This window comes from Artemia franciscana, chromosome 13 (genome assembly GCF_032884065.1).
Source record: "Artemia franciscana chromosome 13, ASM3288406v1, whole genome shotgun sequence".
Taxonomy (NCBI): domain Eukaryota; kingdom Metazoa; phylum Arthropoda; class Branchiopoda; order Anostraca; family Artemiidae; genus Artemia; species Artemia franciscana.
The window spans coordinates 19,797,786-19,818,754 of record NC_088875.1 but is presented as its reverse complement, the minus strand read 5'-3'; the positions used below and the strand labels follow the sequence as shown (position 1 = coordinate 19,818,754).

At 36.1% G+C, this 20,969-nt stretch overlaps 1 protein-coding gene across 2 annotated transcripts in view; it reads left to right on the top strand.

Moving 5' to 3' along the window:
• The window catches only part of LOC136034628 (gamma-aminobutyric acid type B receptor subunit 2-like), a 340,796-nt gene that overhangs the window by 286,658 nt on the left and 33,169 nt on the right, over positions 1 to 20,969 (top strand). For both annotated transcript variants that reach the window (XM_065715928.1, XM_065715927.1), the window contains exon 16: positions 19,900 to 19,993. In XM_065715928.1, the coding sequence (XP_065572000.1) occupies positions 19,900 to 19,993 (94 nt within the window). The remainder of the gene's footprint in view (positions 1 to 19,899; positions 19,994 to 20,969) is intronic.

Here is a 20,969-nt window from a genome sequence, read left to right as displayed (position 1 = left end):
GCTTCTCCCATAATCCTTGGTCGCTATGAATCCCACCATGATCCTACCTCTTAAAGAAAGTAACTGAAAACGTGATTCCTCGGTAACCAGGTCTTTTCTATAATAGTGAAGAGGTTTTGTCTGCGATTCATGTTTACACACGATGTTGCAAGTCCTCTCAGTTTATATTTTGTTTTGTATTATTCTCAGTTGGAATTCGTCACGCAGCAGGCTTGTATGTTTGCGATTCTCGCTGCTGCATGTTTTCTAACCGGAGAATAATATGATGTCTTTTTCAGATTTTCCCCCTATCGCAATTGCTGTTTTAATTGTATTATCAAATAGTATTTTTTTTTTTTGGAATTTGCTGTAATCCTCACTCGTTGAACGTCATTTTTGTTTGCCTTTTGTTTTAGCTGTTTTTAGTCATTTGTCATATTTTATGCTTTACATGCATCTTCTTTTTATTCAATTGATCAGGCTCGTTGTTACATGTCTTCTAAGCACAGATTTTCTTGTGGGTCACTGTCTTTTGCTATTCGTTGGGGTTCTTGCCGTCGCTAGTCTTTTGACCACAAATTTTGCTGTGAATCAGTTTTTTTTCTGATTCGTTTGACCTTTTTTTTAAACTGAAAGTATGGAGTAACATTAAAGTTCAAAACAAACTGATATGATTCCGTAAGTGAATGAGTTGCCCCCCTCCTCGATACCTTGCTCTTTATTCTAAAGTTTGACTGTTTGTCCTAATTTTTCAAGAGTAGCTACTGAAACACAGGAGCCTTTTAATTAAGAACCTGTTTTGTAGCGTTTCACGGGAAGTTTCTCTGTGGAAAGTTTCTCTTACGTAAAATATACCCCAGTTCCTCCCTGATAAATTCCTTCGAGACAGTCCCATCTTCGCTTTAAAATCCCCATAAAATTTCTTTCGTAAATTCAGCCCAAGAATTCTCCTGAAAACGCATTCATTTGAAAAAGACCTTATTTTTTAATCTTTTTCTCGATTGCTCCAGAAATCCCTAATCCGTGGAAATTTTTTCCCGGAAATCCTAAATCTCTGAAAATAGCCCTCGGATAATTCGTCTGGATCATCCCCACATGCAAAATTAAGTCGGCTAAGAAAAAGCAAGACAATAAAAAAGAATTTCGTATAGGAATTCCTTAAAATCCCCCGTTGTGAATTTTCCCCTGGGAAGTTCACCCCCTTCCCCCAGAAATTGTCTTTCACAAGGAAAATTCTCCCTGTGGAAACACATCCTAAGCACAAAATCTCCCCCCCCCCCAATTGTCTGTATGCTTCTCAATAAAAACTACTATGCGTAAGCAATAGGGAAGTTTCATAACTTACAGTCCTCTACCATCGGATGGTGGAGGGCTATCTTTACCCCTAAGGACTTAGTTATTGGATCTTTCAACTGTAATGAACGAAATTGGATGTCTCAAAATTTTGATCGGATAACTTTGGGCATTCCGCGTTTATGTATATAGGAGATTGAAATTTTATAGTAAGGGTTCTCTGATATGCCATAACTTATGCTGTCTTATACCGTCTCTGAAATTCAAAATTCCGCATTTATGTATATAAGAGATCAAAATTTTTATAGTAAGGGTTCTGTGATATGCCATATCTTATGCTGTCAACTTCTTCTAGAGTCTTTGACTTTTAGGAAGATGTTTCCTCCTATGTAAGAGATCAGGCAAATTTTTCCAGGCTCGTAACTTTTGAAGGGTAACACTAAACCTGGTGAATCTTATGTATTTGGAAGCAGCACAATAAGCTGCTTCTTTTGATGCACTTATTAATATCAATATCAATTTCATTTTTCAAAGTTTCGGTTAAAATTAGTCCGAGTCGCTCCTTACTTTCATTTCGTTACCACATATTTGTGATGCTCCCCAAAATTTTACCTTAATGCCATTAACTTTAGTAGCAGTAGCAGTAGCATCAGTAGCAATAGTAGTAGCAGTAGTATTACTAGTTGTAGAATTATTACTATCAACCTTAGCTATAGTAGCAGTAGTAGTGGTAGCAGCAGTAATAGTGGTAGGAGTTGTAGTAATAGTAGTAGTAATAGTGATAGTAGTAGCGGTAGTATTCGTAGTCTTAGTAGCAGTAGTACTAGTAGTAGTAATAGTAAGTTTGCAAATATAAAATGAGTTGGTTGCAAATATTGCCTTTCGATTAATTCAACATCCCCCACAACAACCCCTATAAGTTCCAAACTCTCACACCAAACTATTCATAAGATATTTTCGATACGCGCTTTTGACAAACTATATACAGAATCATCACTCAAGGTCAGAACCTCCAACACTCAAGTTCCAATTCAGTTCAAATTCCATCTCAATATTCCCTGAAAAGGTCCCCTTCATACCCTTAGGCATAGGTGAAATAGTAGCCATGGTAGTAGTAGTTAACACTAGTAGTGGTATTAATAGTAAAGCGCTATCACTAGTAGCAGCAGTAGTATTAACATATTATATTTTGGTAAAGTTGAATATCACCCTCACCAAGCCCTGGAAGTTTGAACTTAATACAATTAGCCTTTGCTATAACATTGCCAATATGCCTTTTTGATAACCATATTTATAGTTACAATTTAGTTCACCTTCCCTCTCAGCACTTACGGAAACTTTCGTCTTAACAATCTTAGCCATACAAGTAGTTATAGTAGAATTAGCAATAGTAGTAGAAGTAGTAGTAATAGTAGTAGTAGTAGTAGTAGTAGTAGTAGTAGTAGTAGTAGTAGTAGTAGTAGTAGTAGTAGTAGTAGTAGTAGTAGTAGTAGTAGTAGTAGTAGTAGTAGTAGTAGTAGTAGTAGTAGTAGTAGTAGTAGTGGTAGTAGTAGTAGTAGTAGTAGCAGTAGTAGTAGTAGTAGTAGTATTTCTAGTAGTAGTGGTAGTATTAGTAGTAGTAGTAGTAGTAGTAGTAGTAGTAGTTTTTGTTGTAGCAGTAATAATAGTAGCAGTACTAGTAGTAGTAGTAGCAGTAGAAGTAGTAGTAGCAGTAGTAGTAGTAGCAGTAGTAGCAGTAGAAGTAGTAGGAGTAGTAGTTATAGTAGTAGCAGTTGTAGTAGAAGTAGCAGTGCTAGTAGTATTAGTAGTAGCGTGCATATATTACCTTTTTATGGCAATTGATCCTCCCCTTTAACCATTCTCTGTAAGTTCCAACTTAATACCTAAATCCATTCTTGAGATAAGCCTTTTTTTGACAAGCTGCATGCATAAAGTTTGTTTTGATTTAGTTATGATCCCCCCAATATTCTCTCACATTTTTCACATTCATACGCTTACCTTTATTAATACTAGTAGTAAACTAGTAGTGGTAGTATTAGGAGCAGTAGTAGCAGTAATAGTGTTGTGTTAGTACTACTAACGGTATTAGAAGCAGTATTAATAACCACGGTAGCATGTACATGTTGCCTTTTGTTCAGTTGAACATCCCCACATAATACCCCAGAAGTTTCATCTTGATTCACTCTTCTGACAATCTCTATGCACAAAGTATCTTTTGATTTAGTTCAAGTTTCCTCCCATTATTTCCCCATATGTTCATTTTAATATGCTCAGTCTTAGCAGATGTCGCTACAAAAGCAGTATCTTTAGTGGCAGTAGTGATGTTATTAGTTGTAGTAGTGGTAGCTGTGGTAATAGTAATCCTAGTAGTGATAGATTAATATTAGTAGTAGTAGTAGTAGTAGTAGTAGTTCTAGTAGTAGCAGTAGTAGCAGTAGTAGTAGCATGCAAATATAGGCTTCTTCGTCAATTGATCATCTCCCTTGTAATTTCCTGAAAGTTCGAAATTAATTTACTCAGTCATACTTAAGTTAAGCCCTTTTGATAACCCATATGCACCTAATTTGTTTTGATTTGCTTCAATACTCCTATCAACTTTCTCTGAAGGGCTCACCTGAATTCTCTTTGTCTTTTTGGAAAGCAAAGATCAAGCATACCCACTATTCTCAACAACATACACTATATGTAAGTAATGGACGAATTGCATAGATTACAGACCTTGCACTGAGGACAGAGGGAGATTAATGTGCACAAAAGTATAGTACTTAATCTTTAAACTATGCTGAACAACATCGCTATCTCAAAATTTTTACTGGATGAATTTGGGGAAATGATGAAAATGGGTGGAGGGGCGAATGGTTACCCTCGAACCGCTTTTGACTCATAAGAAGAACACTAGAACTATCAATTTCCGATCAAATAAGCTACCTTCGAAGCTATCATGTCAATTCTTTCTCTACGAAGTACCTTGATGGGAAAAAATACATTGTGTTCATACCACTTTACATTTAGGCAGTGCCATTGTATGTAGTAAGATATTGAAGATATGTCCTTTCGATAACCTTTATATCCATAGTAAGTTTGAATTGAACTTTTCACACAGACACTTCTAAAATGTAGTCCTATGGTGGCGCAGTGGATTTGACCTTAGCTTGGTAATACGGGACCCAGAGATCGAATCACGCTGCAGGAATGCACTGCAGAGCCGACTCAGGGACCATAGTAGTCAAGAAACGTCGTTAATTCTTAAATAATAACTTCTAAAATGTTCATCTTAATGCTATTAGCGTCTCTTGAAGTTACAATAGAAATAGTAGTCGGAGTACTCGTAGTAGTAGTAGTAGTAAAAAACAGTGGTTGTGGTACTGGTAGTAGTGGAGATATATTGCCTTTTGGTCAATTGATTTCCCTCTTTAAGCAGTTCCTAAAAGTTCCAACATGACTCCCTCATCCATTACTTAGATACACCTTTTTTTACTATCTGCAAGAAAGTAGTTTGTTTTTATTTAGTTCCTCTCAATATTCTGTCAAATTTTTACCTTTTCACCTCTAGCATTAATAGTACCAGTATTATAGTAGTAGTGGCCGTAGTAGGAGCAGTAGTAGCAGTATTGGTGTTGTATCAGTAGTAGTAGTAGCAGCAGTAGTAGAAATAGTATTAATAGCAATAGCACTATAAACAGGCCTTCAACAGGCCTTTTGGCCTGTTGAACATATCTCTCGCATTCTCTTAAAAGCTTCAGCTTGATATGGTAAGCCGTTCAAAGATATTTCTGATTAGCCCTTTTGACAATCTGTATGGAAATAGAATTGTCTCATTTAGTTTAACTTTCCTGACTATTTCCTCAAATTTTCAGTTCAATATGGGAGCATTGGCAGTACTAGCCACAAAAACAGTAGTTGTAGTGACAGTAGTACTAGTAGTATCTATTTTAGTAGTAGTAAAAGTGGTAGCACTATGCAAATATTGTTTTTTGGCCATTTGATCTTCCCCTTATAGCATTATCCGAAATTTCCAACTTAATATCCTTATTCATTCCTAAGATGCGCAACGATGAACAATTTCAACAATTCAATTTCAACATTTCAACAATCTGCTTGCACAGAGTTTTGCTTTGATTATTTTCATATTTCTCCTCTATATTCTTTAAAATTTTCACCTTCATACCCTAAGTCTTAACAAAACTATTATCATAGCAGTAGTGGTAGTAGCAGTAGTAGTAGTAGCAGCAGTAGTGTTGTATTAGTAGTAGCAGAAACAGTAGAAGCTGCAGTATTGCTAGTAGTAGTAGTGTACACATATCACCTTTTTGCCGGTTAAACATCTCATCATAATGTCCTAGAAGTTTCCTCTTAGTGTGGTGAACTTGCTGGAACGCCCTTTTGACAATCTGTATACACATAACATGTTTTGATTTAATTTAAGTTTCATCTGAACACTTCCTTAAATTTTTTTCTCAATACCGTCAGAACTAGTAGTATTCGCTTCACAAGCAGTACCAGAAAAGCTTCGGAAGAGGTAGTTGTAGCAGTAGCAGTGGTAGTAGTAACATTAGTAATTACCATTAGTAGAATTGGTAGTAATTGTACAGCAGAAAAAGTAGTAGTAGTAGCATTAGCGCTAGTGATAATATTGGTAGTAGCCTGCAAATGCCTTTATGGTTGAATGGTCATGTTCCCTTATCATTTTCTGGAAGTTCAATGTTAATAAACACGGTCATACATGAGTTACGTTCTTTTGACAACGCATTTGCACATAACACGTCAGTCATCTAAGCCTCTCCCCTATGGCAGTGGCAGAACCAGGGAGCAAGGGGGTACCTTCCCCACTAATGTAGTGGTGGATTTTTGGTTGAGACCGCTTGCTCTGGTTTGGTTGTTACGAAAGTTATTTTTCTGTAAATAAATTTTAATTTATTTTCTTTTCATTCACACGATACATAAAGTAAATATGGTGAAGTAAGAATAAATATAAAAAAGGACACTAAGAGAAAAACAAATACACACACAAAATCAACGAAAAAAAACGGATAAGGCGGTGGTGAGGGGATAGGCGCGCAAAAGCTGTAATGGAGAGTTTTCTGTGAAGAATCTCCAACTTAAAAGTTATATCAGGAACTGAAAATTTTCTAACAAGAGTCCGGTTTTTTGTCTAAATTGGAAGATTCAGAAGAAATTTGCAAAATTGGAAACAATTTATCCGAATTCTTTTTAAATTACCATTATTAAGAAGTGGGAAAAGACCTGAAGCATAAAGGACAGAATGATCACAAAAAGTAGAATAAAATTTGGCCAGCGCACGTCTATTATACTTCACTCTGTTGGCAACTATTTTGCATAACCAATCTGAATCTTTTTGCTTATATCACAAACATTACGCTGACGTAAGCTTGAAAGATTGTTGGTAATAGAGATACCAAGCCAACGAATACAATGAACAAGAGGGATAGTGAAGTTATTATAGTGAAGGGGAATTGTAGTAGTACAGTTATAGGGAAGAAACTCACATTTATCTATATTAAGTGAAAGGCCAATATCAGATAAAGCATCAGAAACTACAGAGACCATTTGGGAAAGACGCTTTTTGGAACGGCTCATCAGAAGCAAGTCGTCAGCATACGCAAGATAAGAAACATCCGCAAGACCAGAAAGGTATGTACCTGAAATCTTAGCCAGCACACTAGAAATACAAATCTTAAAAAGCGTAGGGGACAGAACACCACCCTGCCTAACTCCTTTTTGTATTCTTATAATAGTGTCTGGTGCAGATCTTAATTGTAGAAAAGAGTTTGAATACCAAAACCTAAGAAGCATTATAACAGAGAGATTGACCCCAGAATTATACAAGGAAAAAAGCAGCTGACTATGGACCTAGTATCAAACGCTTTCGAAAGATCCAAAGTTCAAATATAAGGAGCATTTCCCCTGGAAGAATTATCAGCCAGTAGAGAAGACAGAATCTTATGCGCATGCTGACAACCCACTCCATATCGAAAACCAAATTGGCTCTCACCCTTAATAATATTTTTAGTCAAAAAAGGTATAAGAATATACTCAAAACCTTACTAATATTACAAGATATAGTAATAGGTCGATAGCAAGAACAATCAGTCGGTGACTTTCCCCTTTTTAAAATTTATGAAACAGTGCCACACAGAAAATTCTCAGGTCGTGCTGACCTCAGATAACGTTTATATTTGGTTTTAGTTTTACGTTTGAGATCAGCGACACACCCAGAACTTGGCCGACCACACTCATTACATATCTGGAGCCATAGTTTCGCTTTGTTTTTATCTACTTTAAGCAAGAGTCCATTGACCAGATAGGTTTTTGTGTTCTTTTACGAATACGTTGCCTAGGTATGGCAGCTTCTTCTGCCCTTTTCATAGACATCACAAGTTGGTTATAATAACAGTCAATATTGGCTTTACCATACATAGGTACCTGGCGCTGAAGAAGATGATATGGAACACGAATGGTAGAAAGAAGGGTGTCAAGGTAGAGATGTAGTGCGGTATTGCTTCAATTGCTTTTTTCAAACCACTTTGATTTTCCCAATAGATCAATATCCATCGCAAATGTAGCTGAAATTGCCATGTGGTCAGTATCTTGCTCGTTAACACGAACAGAAGTTGAGTTTAATAATCTTGTAAATTAATAATTGAGTTGACTAATAATTTTGTAAATTGATAATAATTTACAAATAATTATATACTATATTTGTATAGGGGTTGCATATATTTGTCCATAAAAATGTATAAACTGCTGTATATACAGCTGAGGATTTTTATACTTATTTGGATATATGCCATCCAATCATATTCCCACGATTAGTTGTTATAAATCAAAATTTTACAGGACAAGTCTCTTACTTGATGCTAAATCTGAGTCAAATTAATTTTTTTTTTTTTTGTGCTCGACAGACATATAAGGATTTAAACTTTGAATTGAATATCTGAAAATCTCAAGATTAAAAAAAATGGAAACTCTGAGAATTTAAATTACCAATCTATACCTATCAAATATAAAAATAACAAATACATAGTTATTTGTTTTTAAGGAGTATTTCCACTCATGTCCTTAGTTTAAGGCACATACCTACATGCATCTTTATTAGAGTTCATATTTTTCTGACGATTTTGGTCTTTATTCGAATATTTTAGGATGAATACAAGAGAAAATACTAACGAAGCTCTAAACTGACAGGACTCTAGCCTGACAGGACTAGACATTATAAAAGTTTTTCTTGTTACTAACCCTAAAAGATCTAGTATTTAAAGTTTAATATATCTTTTACAAATATACAAGTTGTATCTATATCCTCATTTCCTACTCTTTACGTGAAATTACTTTACGTAAAATGCGTAAGCAGAGAGAAGGGATCAGAAGTGTCAGATAGCAAGACAAAGGTCAATAGTGGATGCAGAGTTGAAAAAATGATGTTAATAAATGAGTGGGAGTTGGTAGTTACTCGAGTAGGTATTGTAGTTGAGGGGTATATATCCAAAATAGACATTATACTGAGCAGGTTTATCGCACTTGGTGATAGAGAAACATTCAGACTGATGTTAAAGTCCCCCATTAAGATGGCTTGGTTTAAGCATCGGCACTGTTTCTGTTTTTGAGAAAAACAGAAACAGAAAAAAACAGTTAGAAAAAAAACAGAACAGAAACAGAAACAGGTCAAACAAAAACAGGTAGCCTGTTTCTGTAATCTATTCTGTTTTTCGAAAAAACAGAAAACAGCTGTTTTTATAAAAAAAACAGCTGTTTTAACAGCTGTTTTTCCTGTTTTTTCCTTACTTCTTCTATTTCTAATAGGAAAGAAAACATCTTCTTGTTAAATCCTTGTAGTCACATACAAAAGATGAGCAACTTCGTGTAATTCAACACACTAGCGTATTTTTAGGGGGGGGGGCGAAATTTGTCATAAAATGTGTCCAATCGGGTGATACCAACGCTATATTCCTTTCAAGCTTAAATGTCATTTATAATTGACAATTTACCCTAGTTGCTCTTAGACCGTTGCTTTAGCGGTAAACCATTGCTCAAAGCATATACCAACACTATATTCACCGCTTAAAGCACGGATGCTTTCAAGTCGAGGCTACTTAGACCGCTGCTTGCTAATATATACCAGACAGACACAGAGTCATCCCATCTAGCTTATGTCCACCGCTTAAGTTAGACGCTATTTAAACCGTCGCTATAGCGGTAACCCATTGCTCTAAGCAAATACCAACGCTCTATAACGCTCTATGGTTAGACCATTGCTCAAGTGGTAATAACCCTCCGCTACACACATACCAAGGTGTCTAGGTTCACCGCTTAAAGTACGGATGCCTTCAAGCCGTGGCTTGTTGGACCGCTGTTCTAGCGGTAACCCATTGCTCTAAGTAAATACCAACGCTATATTCCTCTTTTATATGGGATTTCATTGAGCCCATGTTTGCCGCTTAAAGCACGAATCCTTAAAGCCGTCAATGGTTAGACCGTTGCTCAAGCGGTAATAGCCATCCGCTACACATATACCAACAGTAGAGACATTGTCATATGGGGTTCCCATCTAGCCCATGTCCACTGTATAGCGTTCAAGCTTCTCTCTCTTTCTCTATCTCTCTCTTTCGCTCAGATTTACCCCGCCGTGAATTAGCATGAGAGGTTGACTCTAGTTGAGCATTGTGGAGTGACATGCATGAGAGGAAAATTTTCAAGAAGTCAACCCGTAGTCAACGGGTTGACTCTATTTCGGCATTGTCAAGGGACATGCATGCACGGAGAGGTGTAGCATAAATGGGAGACAGTCACAACGGCAATCAAAGGGGTAAAATTAACCTTGACTGGGTTGCCCACTTAATTGGACAATCTGTCTTAGCTTTTTTCTACAATTAGCCATGACTTTGACTTTTCCCACAACTATTCCCTTTTTGTTTAAATTCAAAAATCAACGGTATCATGGTATCATGCCCGCTAGATGTGCGTTTCGGTACGGTAGGTACGGGTAGGTATCATGCGTTTCGGTATCATGCCCGCTAGATAGCGCGGCATTTGAAAAAAAAAACAGAAAAAAAAAACAGAAAACAGATAAAAAAAAACAGAAACGGAAAAAAACAGATGAAAAAAAAACAGAACAGAAACAGAAACAGGTAAAACAAAAACAGGTAGCCTGTTTCTGTTTTCTGTTCTGTTTTTTGTAAAAACAGAAACAGAAACAGGCAGAAACAGGCAAGAAAAAACAGAAACAGAAAACAGAAACAGTGCCGATGCATAACTTGGTTCCCTTGTCTCTCTAGACGATAAGATATTTTACCTAAGTTTTCCAAAAAATAAGAGACAAATCCCACCGGTGGACGGTCTAATTCTCCAAATGTAATTTTCTTCTGGGAAGGTAAAATTATTCCTAAGAAGAGAGATTCTTAAACTTCTTTGTTATTCCGGGTTAATTCTTTATTGATGCAGGCTGAGTATTCTTGTCACGTGGAAATAGCCAAGCCTCCTCTATTCATTGTTGTTCAATTTGGTCAATCATTGGCACCCTTGTCATATTGCCCCCTCCTCCAATATTTTGCTCTAGATTTTGACAGAGCATTTAATCTAAATTTGTACTTCTTTGTTGTTGGTATAAACTAGCCAGAAATACTTTTTCCCTGATTCACATGATCTAAAATAGCACTTTCTCAGAACTATTGTCTCATCCGCATTTAATTTTTATTTGTTAATTTAGTCCAAGAAAATATTATCAAAGCAAAGCAGAACATTCGTTGAACAAGCAGCTATCAATTTTTTTGAAATGTACCCAGGAAACTACTTATTTCACAAAGAAATTTACAAGAAAAGGAAAGAACGAGAAAATCCAAAAGAAGAAGAAGAACGATTATTCTTTGCAACCTAACAATGTTTTAACCATTCTTTTTTTGCCACTAATAATGTGTTAACATTTTTTTTAACTAACAATGTTTTAACAACTTTGTTTGCTACTAACAATGTAACATTTTTTTTTGCTGCTGTGGTATGGTAGGCCTACTTGGTATGACTATACGCGCGCACAAATTTTGACTAGTACTCCTTTAGAGAAAAAATCCCTCTTTTTGTCCTTGATTTATACTCTTCTTAGACATTGACAGTTGGTAACCCTGTCCGCCAGTGCTATTTTTGTTGATGGGTTGATCCGCTTCGGCCATCTTTTGTTGTCAACTTGGTTGTCAGCTTGAACACTTTCCAGAATATAGTATTTTTAACCTCAGAGGAGATAAAAAAGAGTGTTAATCCCTCTATTTGGCAGTGATTTGCACTCTTCTTAGGCGTCGAGAGTTGGTAACCCAATCCATGAGGGCTGCTTTAATTTAAGGTCCGCTTTAACCATCTTTCGTTTAAGTTTTCAATAGTGCACCTAATCACTACCTGCTGTACTAGGCTGGGTTGCCACCATACATACTTTCTATGAAATGCACTCTTTTCATCCTCAGAGAGGATACGCAAGAAAGAAAATCCCTCTTTTTGGCATTGGTTTGCACTCTTCTTAGTCGTAGGCAGTTGGTAACCCTGTCCGTGAAAGCTGTTTTAGTTGATGATCTGCTTCAGTCACCATTCAAGTTTCCAATAGTGCTCATAATTAATACCCGCTGTTCCTGGCCGGGTTGCCAACTTGCACACTTTTCGTATGAAATGCATTCTTTTTAACCTCAGAGGGGCTACGGAAAAATGAAAATCCCTCTTTTTGGCATCAATTTGCACTCTTCTTAGATGTCGGCAGTTGGTAACCCTCTTCGTGAGTGTTGTTTAATCGATGATCCGCTTCAGCCACCATCCATACAAGTTTCCAATATTGTACATAATTAACACCTGCTCGACCAGACTGGGTTGCCAACTTCTACACTTTTCGTATGAAACACACTCTTTTTTTGGGTCAGAAGGGATATAAAAGGGTGGTAATCCCTCTTTTTGGCATCAATTTGCACTCTTCTTAGATGTCGGCAGTTGGTAACCCTATCCGTGAGCTCTGTTTTAGTTTATGATCCGCTTCAGCCCCCTTCCGTTCAAGTTTCCAATATTGCACATAATTAACACCTGTTCGACCAGACTGGATTGCCAACTTATACACTTTTCGTATAAAATACACTCTTTTTTACCTCACCTGGGAAACAGAAGAGTTATAATCCCTCTTTTTGGCACTGATTTAAACTTTCTTTTGGCGTCGACAGTTGTTACCCTGTCCGTGAGGGCTGTTTTAGTCGACGATCTGCTTCAGCCACCTTCCGTTGAAGTTTCCAATATTGTTCATAATTAATACCTGTTGTGCCTGGCCGGATTTCCTTCTTCGACACTTTCTTTGTGAAAGGTGCTATTTTTAACCTCAGAGGGGTTACAGAAGAGTAAAAATCCCTCTTTTTGGCATTGATTTGCACTCTTCTTAGACGTCAACAGTTGGTAACCATGTTCGTAAGTGCAGTTTTAATTGATGATCCCCCTCAGCCACCTTCCGTTCAAGTTCCCAATATTGTACATAGTTATTACCTGCTGTACCAGATTGGGTTGCTAACTTCCACACTTTTCGTATAAAATGCACTCTCTTTTACTTCATAGGGGATGTATAAGTGTGTCGGCAGTGTGTAACCCTGCCCTTGAGTGCTGTTTTAATTGTATGATCTTTTTCAGCCAATTTCCGTTCAAGTTTCCAACATTGCACATAATTAACACCTGTTGTGGCAGACTAGGCTGCCAACTTGCACACTTTCCGTATGAAATACACTCTCTTTTACGTCAGAGGGGATATAGAAGAGTGATAGTTCCTTTTTTTGGCATTGATTTGCACTCTTCTTAGGCTTCGGCAGTTGGCAACCCTGTTCGTGAGTGCTGTTTTAATTGCTGATCGTCTTCAGGGACCTTCCGTTCAAGTTTCCAATATTGCACATAATTAACACCTGCTCTGCCAAACTGGGTTGCCAACTTGCACACATTTCGTACGAAATACACCTTATTTTTTTTATCTCAGTGGGGGACCAGGAGAGTGAAAATCCCTCTTTTTCGCCTTGATAGGCAATCTTTTTAGACGTAGGCAATTGACAACCCTTATAGTAGCCCGTGCGAACATTCGGGTGAGTAATAAACTGAAGCTCGTAGAATACCACACCAACAGATTCAGCATTTCTCTCTTTTTTCTTTTTTACATGCATTAAAATTAAAAAAGGAACATTTTGATTTGTCATTGGGAAAAAAGGGGTCATTTAACGCAATTTTAAGCGTCTATAATTGCTGTTTCTAGAAAGATGATTTAGACTATGTAAGCGGCAAGGAAGATATTTCAACGATTTATTAAAAGTGTGGCTAAATATCAGCTATTCTTTGAATAACTTAATCTGAAAGTCCAATTTCCTTCCTTCTTAAACTGAGTTACTGTTGCTTTCATTTACTTATTTCTTGTATTTTCCTGCCTGTCTTCATACTTGTCTGTTTCTAGCCTCTGGTCTCAAGTATGCTGAATTTTGACAGTTAATTTCTCGTCTAGTTACAGCATAGCCTTCTGGGAAATCAAGACATCTTTCGAATATCCTTGGGGCGCCAAAGCTCTCAGATTATATTTCACTAATCCTTTTTGAGATCTGGAAGGCCTGTTAAGGCTTTAGCTGCTTATTAAGAACTTTATCAAATTAATTAGTTTCCTCTAGTAAAAGGTTGTTCTTTTGTTTCAGAGAAAGAATATGGGTCCCATTTTAAGGTAGTTATATTACTTTTATCCTAACTGAAGTCTACGCTTTTACTTCGTTAAAAACTGTTGAATAGGAACAAGCTTTTTTCACTCTATTTGATGCGATAATTGACAACTTATATTTTTAAGCTTAAAAGAGATAGTCACAAAATTCTTATATGTAAAATCCTTTTATAATAAAAATTTATTTGGTTGGATTGACTGTGCTATATTTTGATTTAAAACTAAGTGACAAAAAAAACCAGTTTTGACGAAACAATTGAGATGAAGTTGAAAAATTGAGTTCTTATTTAGTGGTTACGCTTTCCAGAAGGAAATATTATATAATCCTGAAAAATACTTCAGAAAATTCTAGAATACTTACTGACATCGTTCCTAAAAGCACATTACTTTGCGCTTTCTTTAACTTGTAAACGCATACCCCAAATTATACTTCTTTGATGAATATTTTATAGAATATTGTATATGAATATTTTATAGGCTCTTTACTTCCAAGCGCTTGTTGCTGTTGCAGTGCTTTTTATCGTTAAATTAATACAAAGAGAAAAAATCCAGCGTTTGGGAAGCATTAGAGTAAAGAGTGCTCTTACGGTTTCCAACGTGTGGAAAGTGGGAGGAAAACCAGTCGAATTTTCTGGAGGAGTCTGAAGGGATAAAAATTAGAAAAAGAAGATTTTCAGTTTGCACGAGGATGTAGAGCCTTGGATAGAAAAATTATTATGAAGTGGGTGTTTTATTAGTATGAGGAATTCGGTTCGGCTTATTAATTTGGACATGGCCCAACGTAAGGGTGTGCATGATTATTTTGTTTATATAACTGTTTTTCTTTTTTTAATCTCAATATTCAACTGTTTAAATTGACTCTTTTAATTATTCTTGTATGATATTCTGTTTTTCATCCTCCGTTTTCTACTGCTATGGCCATGTGGTTTTTTTTGCGTAAAATACGTAATAAATTATATACCGTATACGGAGAATTTATTGGGTATATGTAATTTGGGATATAAATTTCCCCATTAGAGAGGATGGTGAATATAAAGTAAAGTGATGAGTGATGACAAAGTAAAATCATATAAGCTAATATTTAAAAAAGAAGTTATTCTGGGAGTTTTATAGGGTTTCCATCTGGAGAGAGAACCAAAAAATATATACGTCGCAGTAGCATATTGATTTTGTATTCAAATGATGATATCAGTTTATATCACTTGTGTGTATATGAGCTGCTCCCGAAGAACCTATTTTATCATGCACTTGGAGCATGATACCTATTGAAGACGCCCATATCAAAAGTGGTGATATTTTTGGCGGAAATTCAAATAATAAAAATGATAATTTAGATAAACGTGAAATTAAAAGAGAAGATTTTAATACGATTACGAATAACCGGTAGGTAAAGAGCCTAATAAAAATTTAGGTAGACAATTTTGAAAGATTATCGCTATTTTCAGCGAGGATGGAACTGTTTGGTGGGGACTTGATGTGGGGGAGTGTACTCTATGTTTGATAAAATTGTCATTTATATTTTCACCAGGTCTCTTCAGCCTTTGGGTTTAGAATTACGGACGAAGTACTTTGTCTAAGAAAGCTTCTACTCGATTTTGACAGCACACTCCGATTCAAAATAGCATACCCCTGCAATCCTTCCAGATATTGTGTCGATTTGCTTAACAAATCTTTCGTTCCCTTTAAAAATAGGAGTATGTGTTTGGAGCCCAAGTGACACTAACTGACTTGGCGTCTTATTGTTGTGCAAACATGAAATCTAGATAGAGGTCACTGGTCGCTAGTAGATATGGCTGCTAGTTGCTAGGTAGAATCGCTGGTGGGTCAGATTCTGATTGTTCTGGCCTTGTACACAATAGCGACCTTAAACATTTTTGAAATATTGGCATGTTTCAATGTTGGTCACATAGGTTAATTTATTAGTATATTATAGCATGAATGAAGCATACCAATAGTGTCAGTGAATTGCTGAGACGGGTCACCATAATGAACATGTAATTACAAATAAAATTGATGGTTTGTACTTTCAGTTGAATTCCAGCGGTAAAAAGAAAAAAAAAGAGGCGGCACTGGACTTGAGAGTCCAAACCGGTGGTGCTGATCTTCATAGCCCTTCAGCCAGGAAGTGCAATGGGGGCTGGAGGTCAGCCATTCCTTGCTTTTGCTCACCTTTCCTGTTTATCTTCCCCAGGGTTCCCTTGGCTGGCATTTTGAGCTGTGTCGACTCTGGGCTGAACTTCAAGAGTCACACTATTAACCCCTGTTCCAAACAAAATAACCAGCGATGCCATGACTCGAACCACTGTACTCATGGAAGCAGCATCTTAGGTTCTTGTAAGGCGTGCTTCTATTTAAGGAAGAAAAAATGGTGCCAAAAATCTAATTTCCAAAGTTTCTAATCCTTCCCGCATTGTTTTACTTAGTCATTCCCAAAAGAAAGAAGTTGAATATTGTGATTCCAGTTTCTAAAATTATTTACCAAATAACAAATTTTCCAATGCGGTGATGTGTACGGAAGAAATCAGAATAAGTTTTATAATTTCAATCTGAGAGCGTAAGAGTAACTGCATGACAGCATTGCCAGTTTAAAGCCTTGTCAAAATCTCGAGAGCCTAGTACAAGACATTCGGTGAAAACTGAGAATTAGTGTCAAACAAAATTTTAAGCAGAAATGGCTTGTTTAAAGCCGAATGTTTCTTTTTTTTTTCTTTTTTTAACTCCCCTGCTATTCGGCAGTCCTCCAGCTAGTTTAATTTTTAGTGCCCAGTAGTAAATCTAGCCTTGGATTTTAACAAAAAAAAATTTCGCTTGATAGGGTTTTTCTCAATGGGCCTTAAAACGAAACTTTCATGGAGAAAATCTCATAGAAAAAAGATATATATAATTAGTCTCCCTACCTACTTTGTGTCCTCAAATAAAAGAACCTACCAAGTAACTCTTAGGAGAACAATAACTCATTTTAAGGATTTTTCTTAATAACGCCTGCTAATTAAGAACAGAAAAGAAAATTCAATTCAACTGGTATTTTTGTATTGTTGAGCGATTATAAGTCTCAGTACAACGTCATCGCTCGGCTTGAAGCAGTCTCAAATTTCCCCTTAATACTGTAACATTAAATAAATGACAATGAACAAAAATATTGTATCTCAACATTGTCAAGACTATTTTATATCTGCATTATTAATACTATTCAAATTATCAGTTATTATCACTTCCAAGTCTGTTTTCGAATATTGTGTAAATACATAGAATACTTTGCTCCAGAGGTGTAGCTAGGGTTTTCATTCCCAGAGGACAGTATTTTTTTTGCCCACCCCCAGCCATCTTTACCACAATGTAAGTAAAAAAAAATCGATATACCCCTTAAGAGGCTGTGTCCGGGGCCCTTTTTTGCCCTTAGCCCCCTCTAGCTGCACAAGTATTTTGCTCATTAAGTAAGGGAATAAATAATCTTATAATCTTATGACTAAAAAGTTAGAAAATGCATGGATGGCATTATAGCATGTAATACTTTATTGGCTTGTCGAGTATTACATTATTTTGCTTTTTAACGCATAATGCTTCTATTAAATATATTGGTGGCTCTGAAAATATCCTTGGAATGCTACGATAAGATAATGCGTTTAATATTAATTTTACTTTGGTTTTACTGAATAGCCTACAAGGGGGGCAACATAATAAATTTACTCACAACTTATTATAATAATTATAATTATTATATAACATTATAATAACTTAAGTAATTGTGTCAAACAGTTCGTGGTAACGAACTGTAGTAAGGAGCGACCCGGCTCAATAGTAACCAAAACTCTAAAAAATAGAATTTTGGTACCAATAGCTACATCAAAAGAATCGCATTTTAATGCTGATTTTAAATATATAAGTTTCATCAAGTTTAGTCTTACCCATCAAAAGTTACGAGCCTAAGAAAATTTGCGTTATTTTAGAAAATAGGGGGAAACATCCCCTAAAAGTCATAGAATCTTAACGAAAATCACATCATCAGATTCAGCGTATCAGAGAACCCTACTGTAGAAGTTTCAAGCTCCTATCTACAAAAATGTGGAATTTTATATTTTTTGCCAGAAGGCAGATCACGGATGCGTGTTTATTTGTTTGTTTGTTTTTTTTTTTCTTTGTTTTTTCCCCCAGAGGTGATCGTATCGACCCAGTTGTCCTAGAATGTTGTGAGAGGACTCATTCTAACGGAAATGAAAAGTTCTAGTGCCCTTTTTAAGTGACCAAAAAATTGGAGGGCACCTAGGTCCCCTCCCACACTAATTATTTTCCCAAAGTCAACGGATCAAAATTCTGAGATAGCCATTTTATTCAGTGTAGTCGAAAAACCTTATAACTATGTCTTTGGGGACGACTTACTCCCCCACAGTCCCAGTGGGAGGGTTTACAAGTTCAAAACTTTGACCAGTGCTTAAATATAGTAATGGTTATTGGGAAGTGTACAGGCGTTTTCAGGAGGATTTTTTGGTTGGAGGCAGGGGTTGAGAAGAGGGGGATATGCTGGTGGAACTTTCCATCGAGGAATTTGTCATGGGGGGAAGAATTTCCATGAAGGGAGCGCAGGATTTACTAGCATTACTTAAAAAAAAAGCAAAAATAAATATGAAAAAGTTTTTGTTTCAGCTGGAAGTAAGCAGCAGCATTAAAACTTAAAACGAACAGAAATTATTACCCATATGAGGGGCTCACCTCCTACTAATACCTCGCTCTTTACGCTAAAGTATTTTTAGTAATTGCAACTATTTATTCTGCGGCTTTTGTGATTCAGGGACCATTCTTAATGAATTGGGACAAAATTTAAGCTATAGTGTAAAGAGCGAGGTACTGACGAGGGGGCGAGCCCCCTCATATATGTAATAAAAATATGAGAATACAAAAGTTCTTTACGTAAGCTAATTTATAAGTTACGTATATATTTTACTTATAAAAACATTCGTAAAAAATTAAAAGTTCTAGTTGCCTTTTTAATTAACCGAAAATCGGAAGGCAACTAGGCTTCCTCCCCCGCTCTTTTTTTCTCAAAATCATTCGATCAAAATAATGAGAAAGCCATTTAGCCAAAAAAAAAATATACAAATTTCGTTTTAATTATTCCTCTGCGGAGAGCAAAAATCAAAACATGCATTGATCCAAAAACGTTCAGAAATTAAATAAAAAAACAAGTTTTTTAAATGAATGTAAGGAGCGACATTAAAACTTAAAACGAACAGAAATTACTCCCTATATGAACGCCCCGCTCTTTACGCTAAAGCTTTTTACTGTTTTAAAATGTAGAGTTAAGAGAAAGGTTCAAACTTTAGCGTAAAGAGCGGGGCGGTGAGAAGGAAAAGCCCCTTTCATATACGGAGTAATTTCTGTTCGTTTTAAGTTTTAATGTCGCTCCTTACTTTCATTTAAAAAACTTGTTTTTTTTTATTTAATATTTAGAAGAGCCTCCTAGAAACCGAAAGGAGCCTTCGTCTGAAACCGCTTGGAGAGCTTTAGTGACTTCTTAAACGGTGTCCATGACTAAAACTATATCATTAGCGAAGTCAGTGTCAAAAAGGATATTCCAAGTGCTGTTTTTCAGAAAAAGAATGCAGAAGAAGAACTGGGTGCCCGAGATCAATCTGGGATGAAACTCTACATAATAGGACATACGATTTTTCGAGATTTTCTGGACTGTCACTAATATAGAAATTATCAGCAGTACGATATAAAGGAAGCGTGTTCATGGATAATTCCGTATCATGTTACTTAACATCATGACGATTTATTAGTCAGAAAAACACTCTAAGAACATTATAACCAAATGTTTATTGTACGTTACCTGGGCACAATGACGCCCAAAAAACCCTGTATTTTTGTCCATTTAATCATTGTACTTTTCCTTTAGTTACAAAGTTTTTGTCGTTTTCAAGGGTCCATTAGTGTCTGCGAGTCCACATCCTTGTATTCGGTAACGTCTGTTACAGAAGGAGGAACAGTCATGGAGACCAATGAGGGTAAAAGAGGGTAAGTATTTCTTTTTTTATTTAATAAATATGTTTATTTGTATTCTAGAATGAACAAGTTTTACATGTTAAAACCACAAAGGTAACGTAAATTAGTAATGAAAATTAAACAAGTAATGAAGGCTTTACATAATGAAGCAAATAATCAGCTAAAATCCAAATTAGAACTCTTTCTTCACCGTCCACTAGGATGCTTGAGCTGTTAGTCTTTAGAAGGAAAAAGCTAAATTAAGGAAAAAAAATATTTCCAGTTCTTGTTTATGTGAAGTTTTCTGAAAATCTTTCTTGTCAAAAACCACATTCTTATGAAACAGAGACACTTTTTAAATTTATTAGGAGAAGCAACAATTGAAAAGTTTTTTGACTATTTTGGAAGCAAGAATGATGGAAAGCAATGTTTTTATTTAATTTCCAGGAAACATGTTTAGTCTTCGCAGTTTTTTATAGATTCCGAAAACTAAAGTCTCTGGCCATACCCCATCTATTCTTTTTGTATGTTTCGTTCCTGAGCCCAAGGAACTTATCGTAATTTTATGTAATTGTTATTGAGTATCCAGTCTAAGTCACTCCACTGAAGCCTTAACAAAGCTTGTCCCCTTCGATGGATGGGCTCTCTAGTAAAAGAATAAATGCTGCATTTAAAGACATTAGATATTAGTTTTAACAGTCCCTTAACGCAATAGAGCAAAAACTGTTTGGTACAGCTAGCGACGACTAAAAAAATGTAAGGCAAAATTATAGCGGCAAATGTTCCTGCAGAGCCTATTGACGGAGACAGTTGTGATGGAGCTGTGAAGGAGCTGTGATGGAGACAGTTGGATGGATCTTCAAACAGTTTTTGGACTAATATTGTTTCTGCTAGGAAAAAGGTGACTTCAATATTTGATAAGATATATAACACTTTTATTACAGACTTTAATGTCTAGGCTGGCACAAATTAGGATTGGTGGCTTCAATTTCACAGTCACAGCAAAATA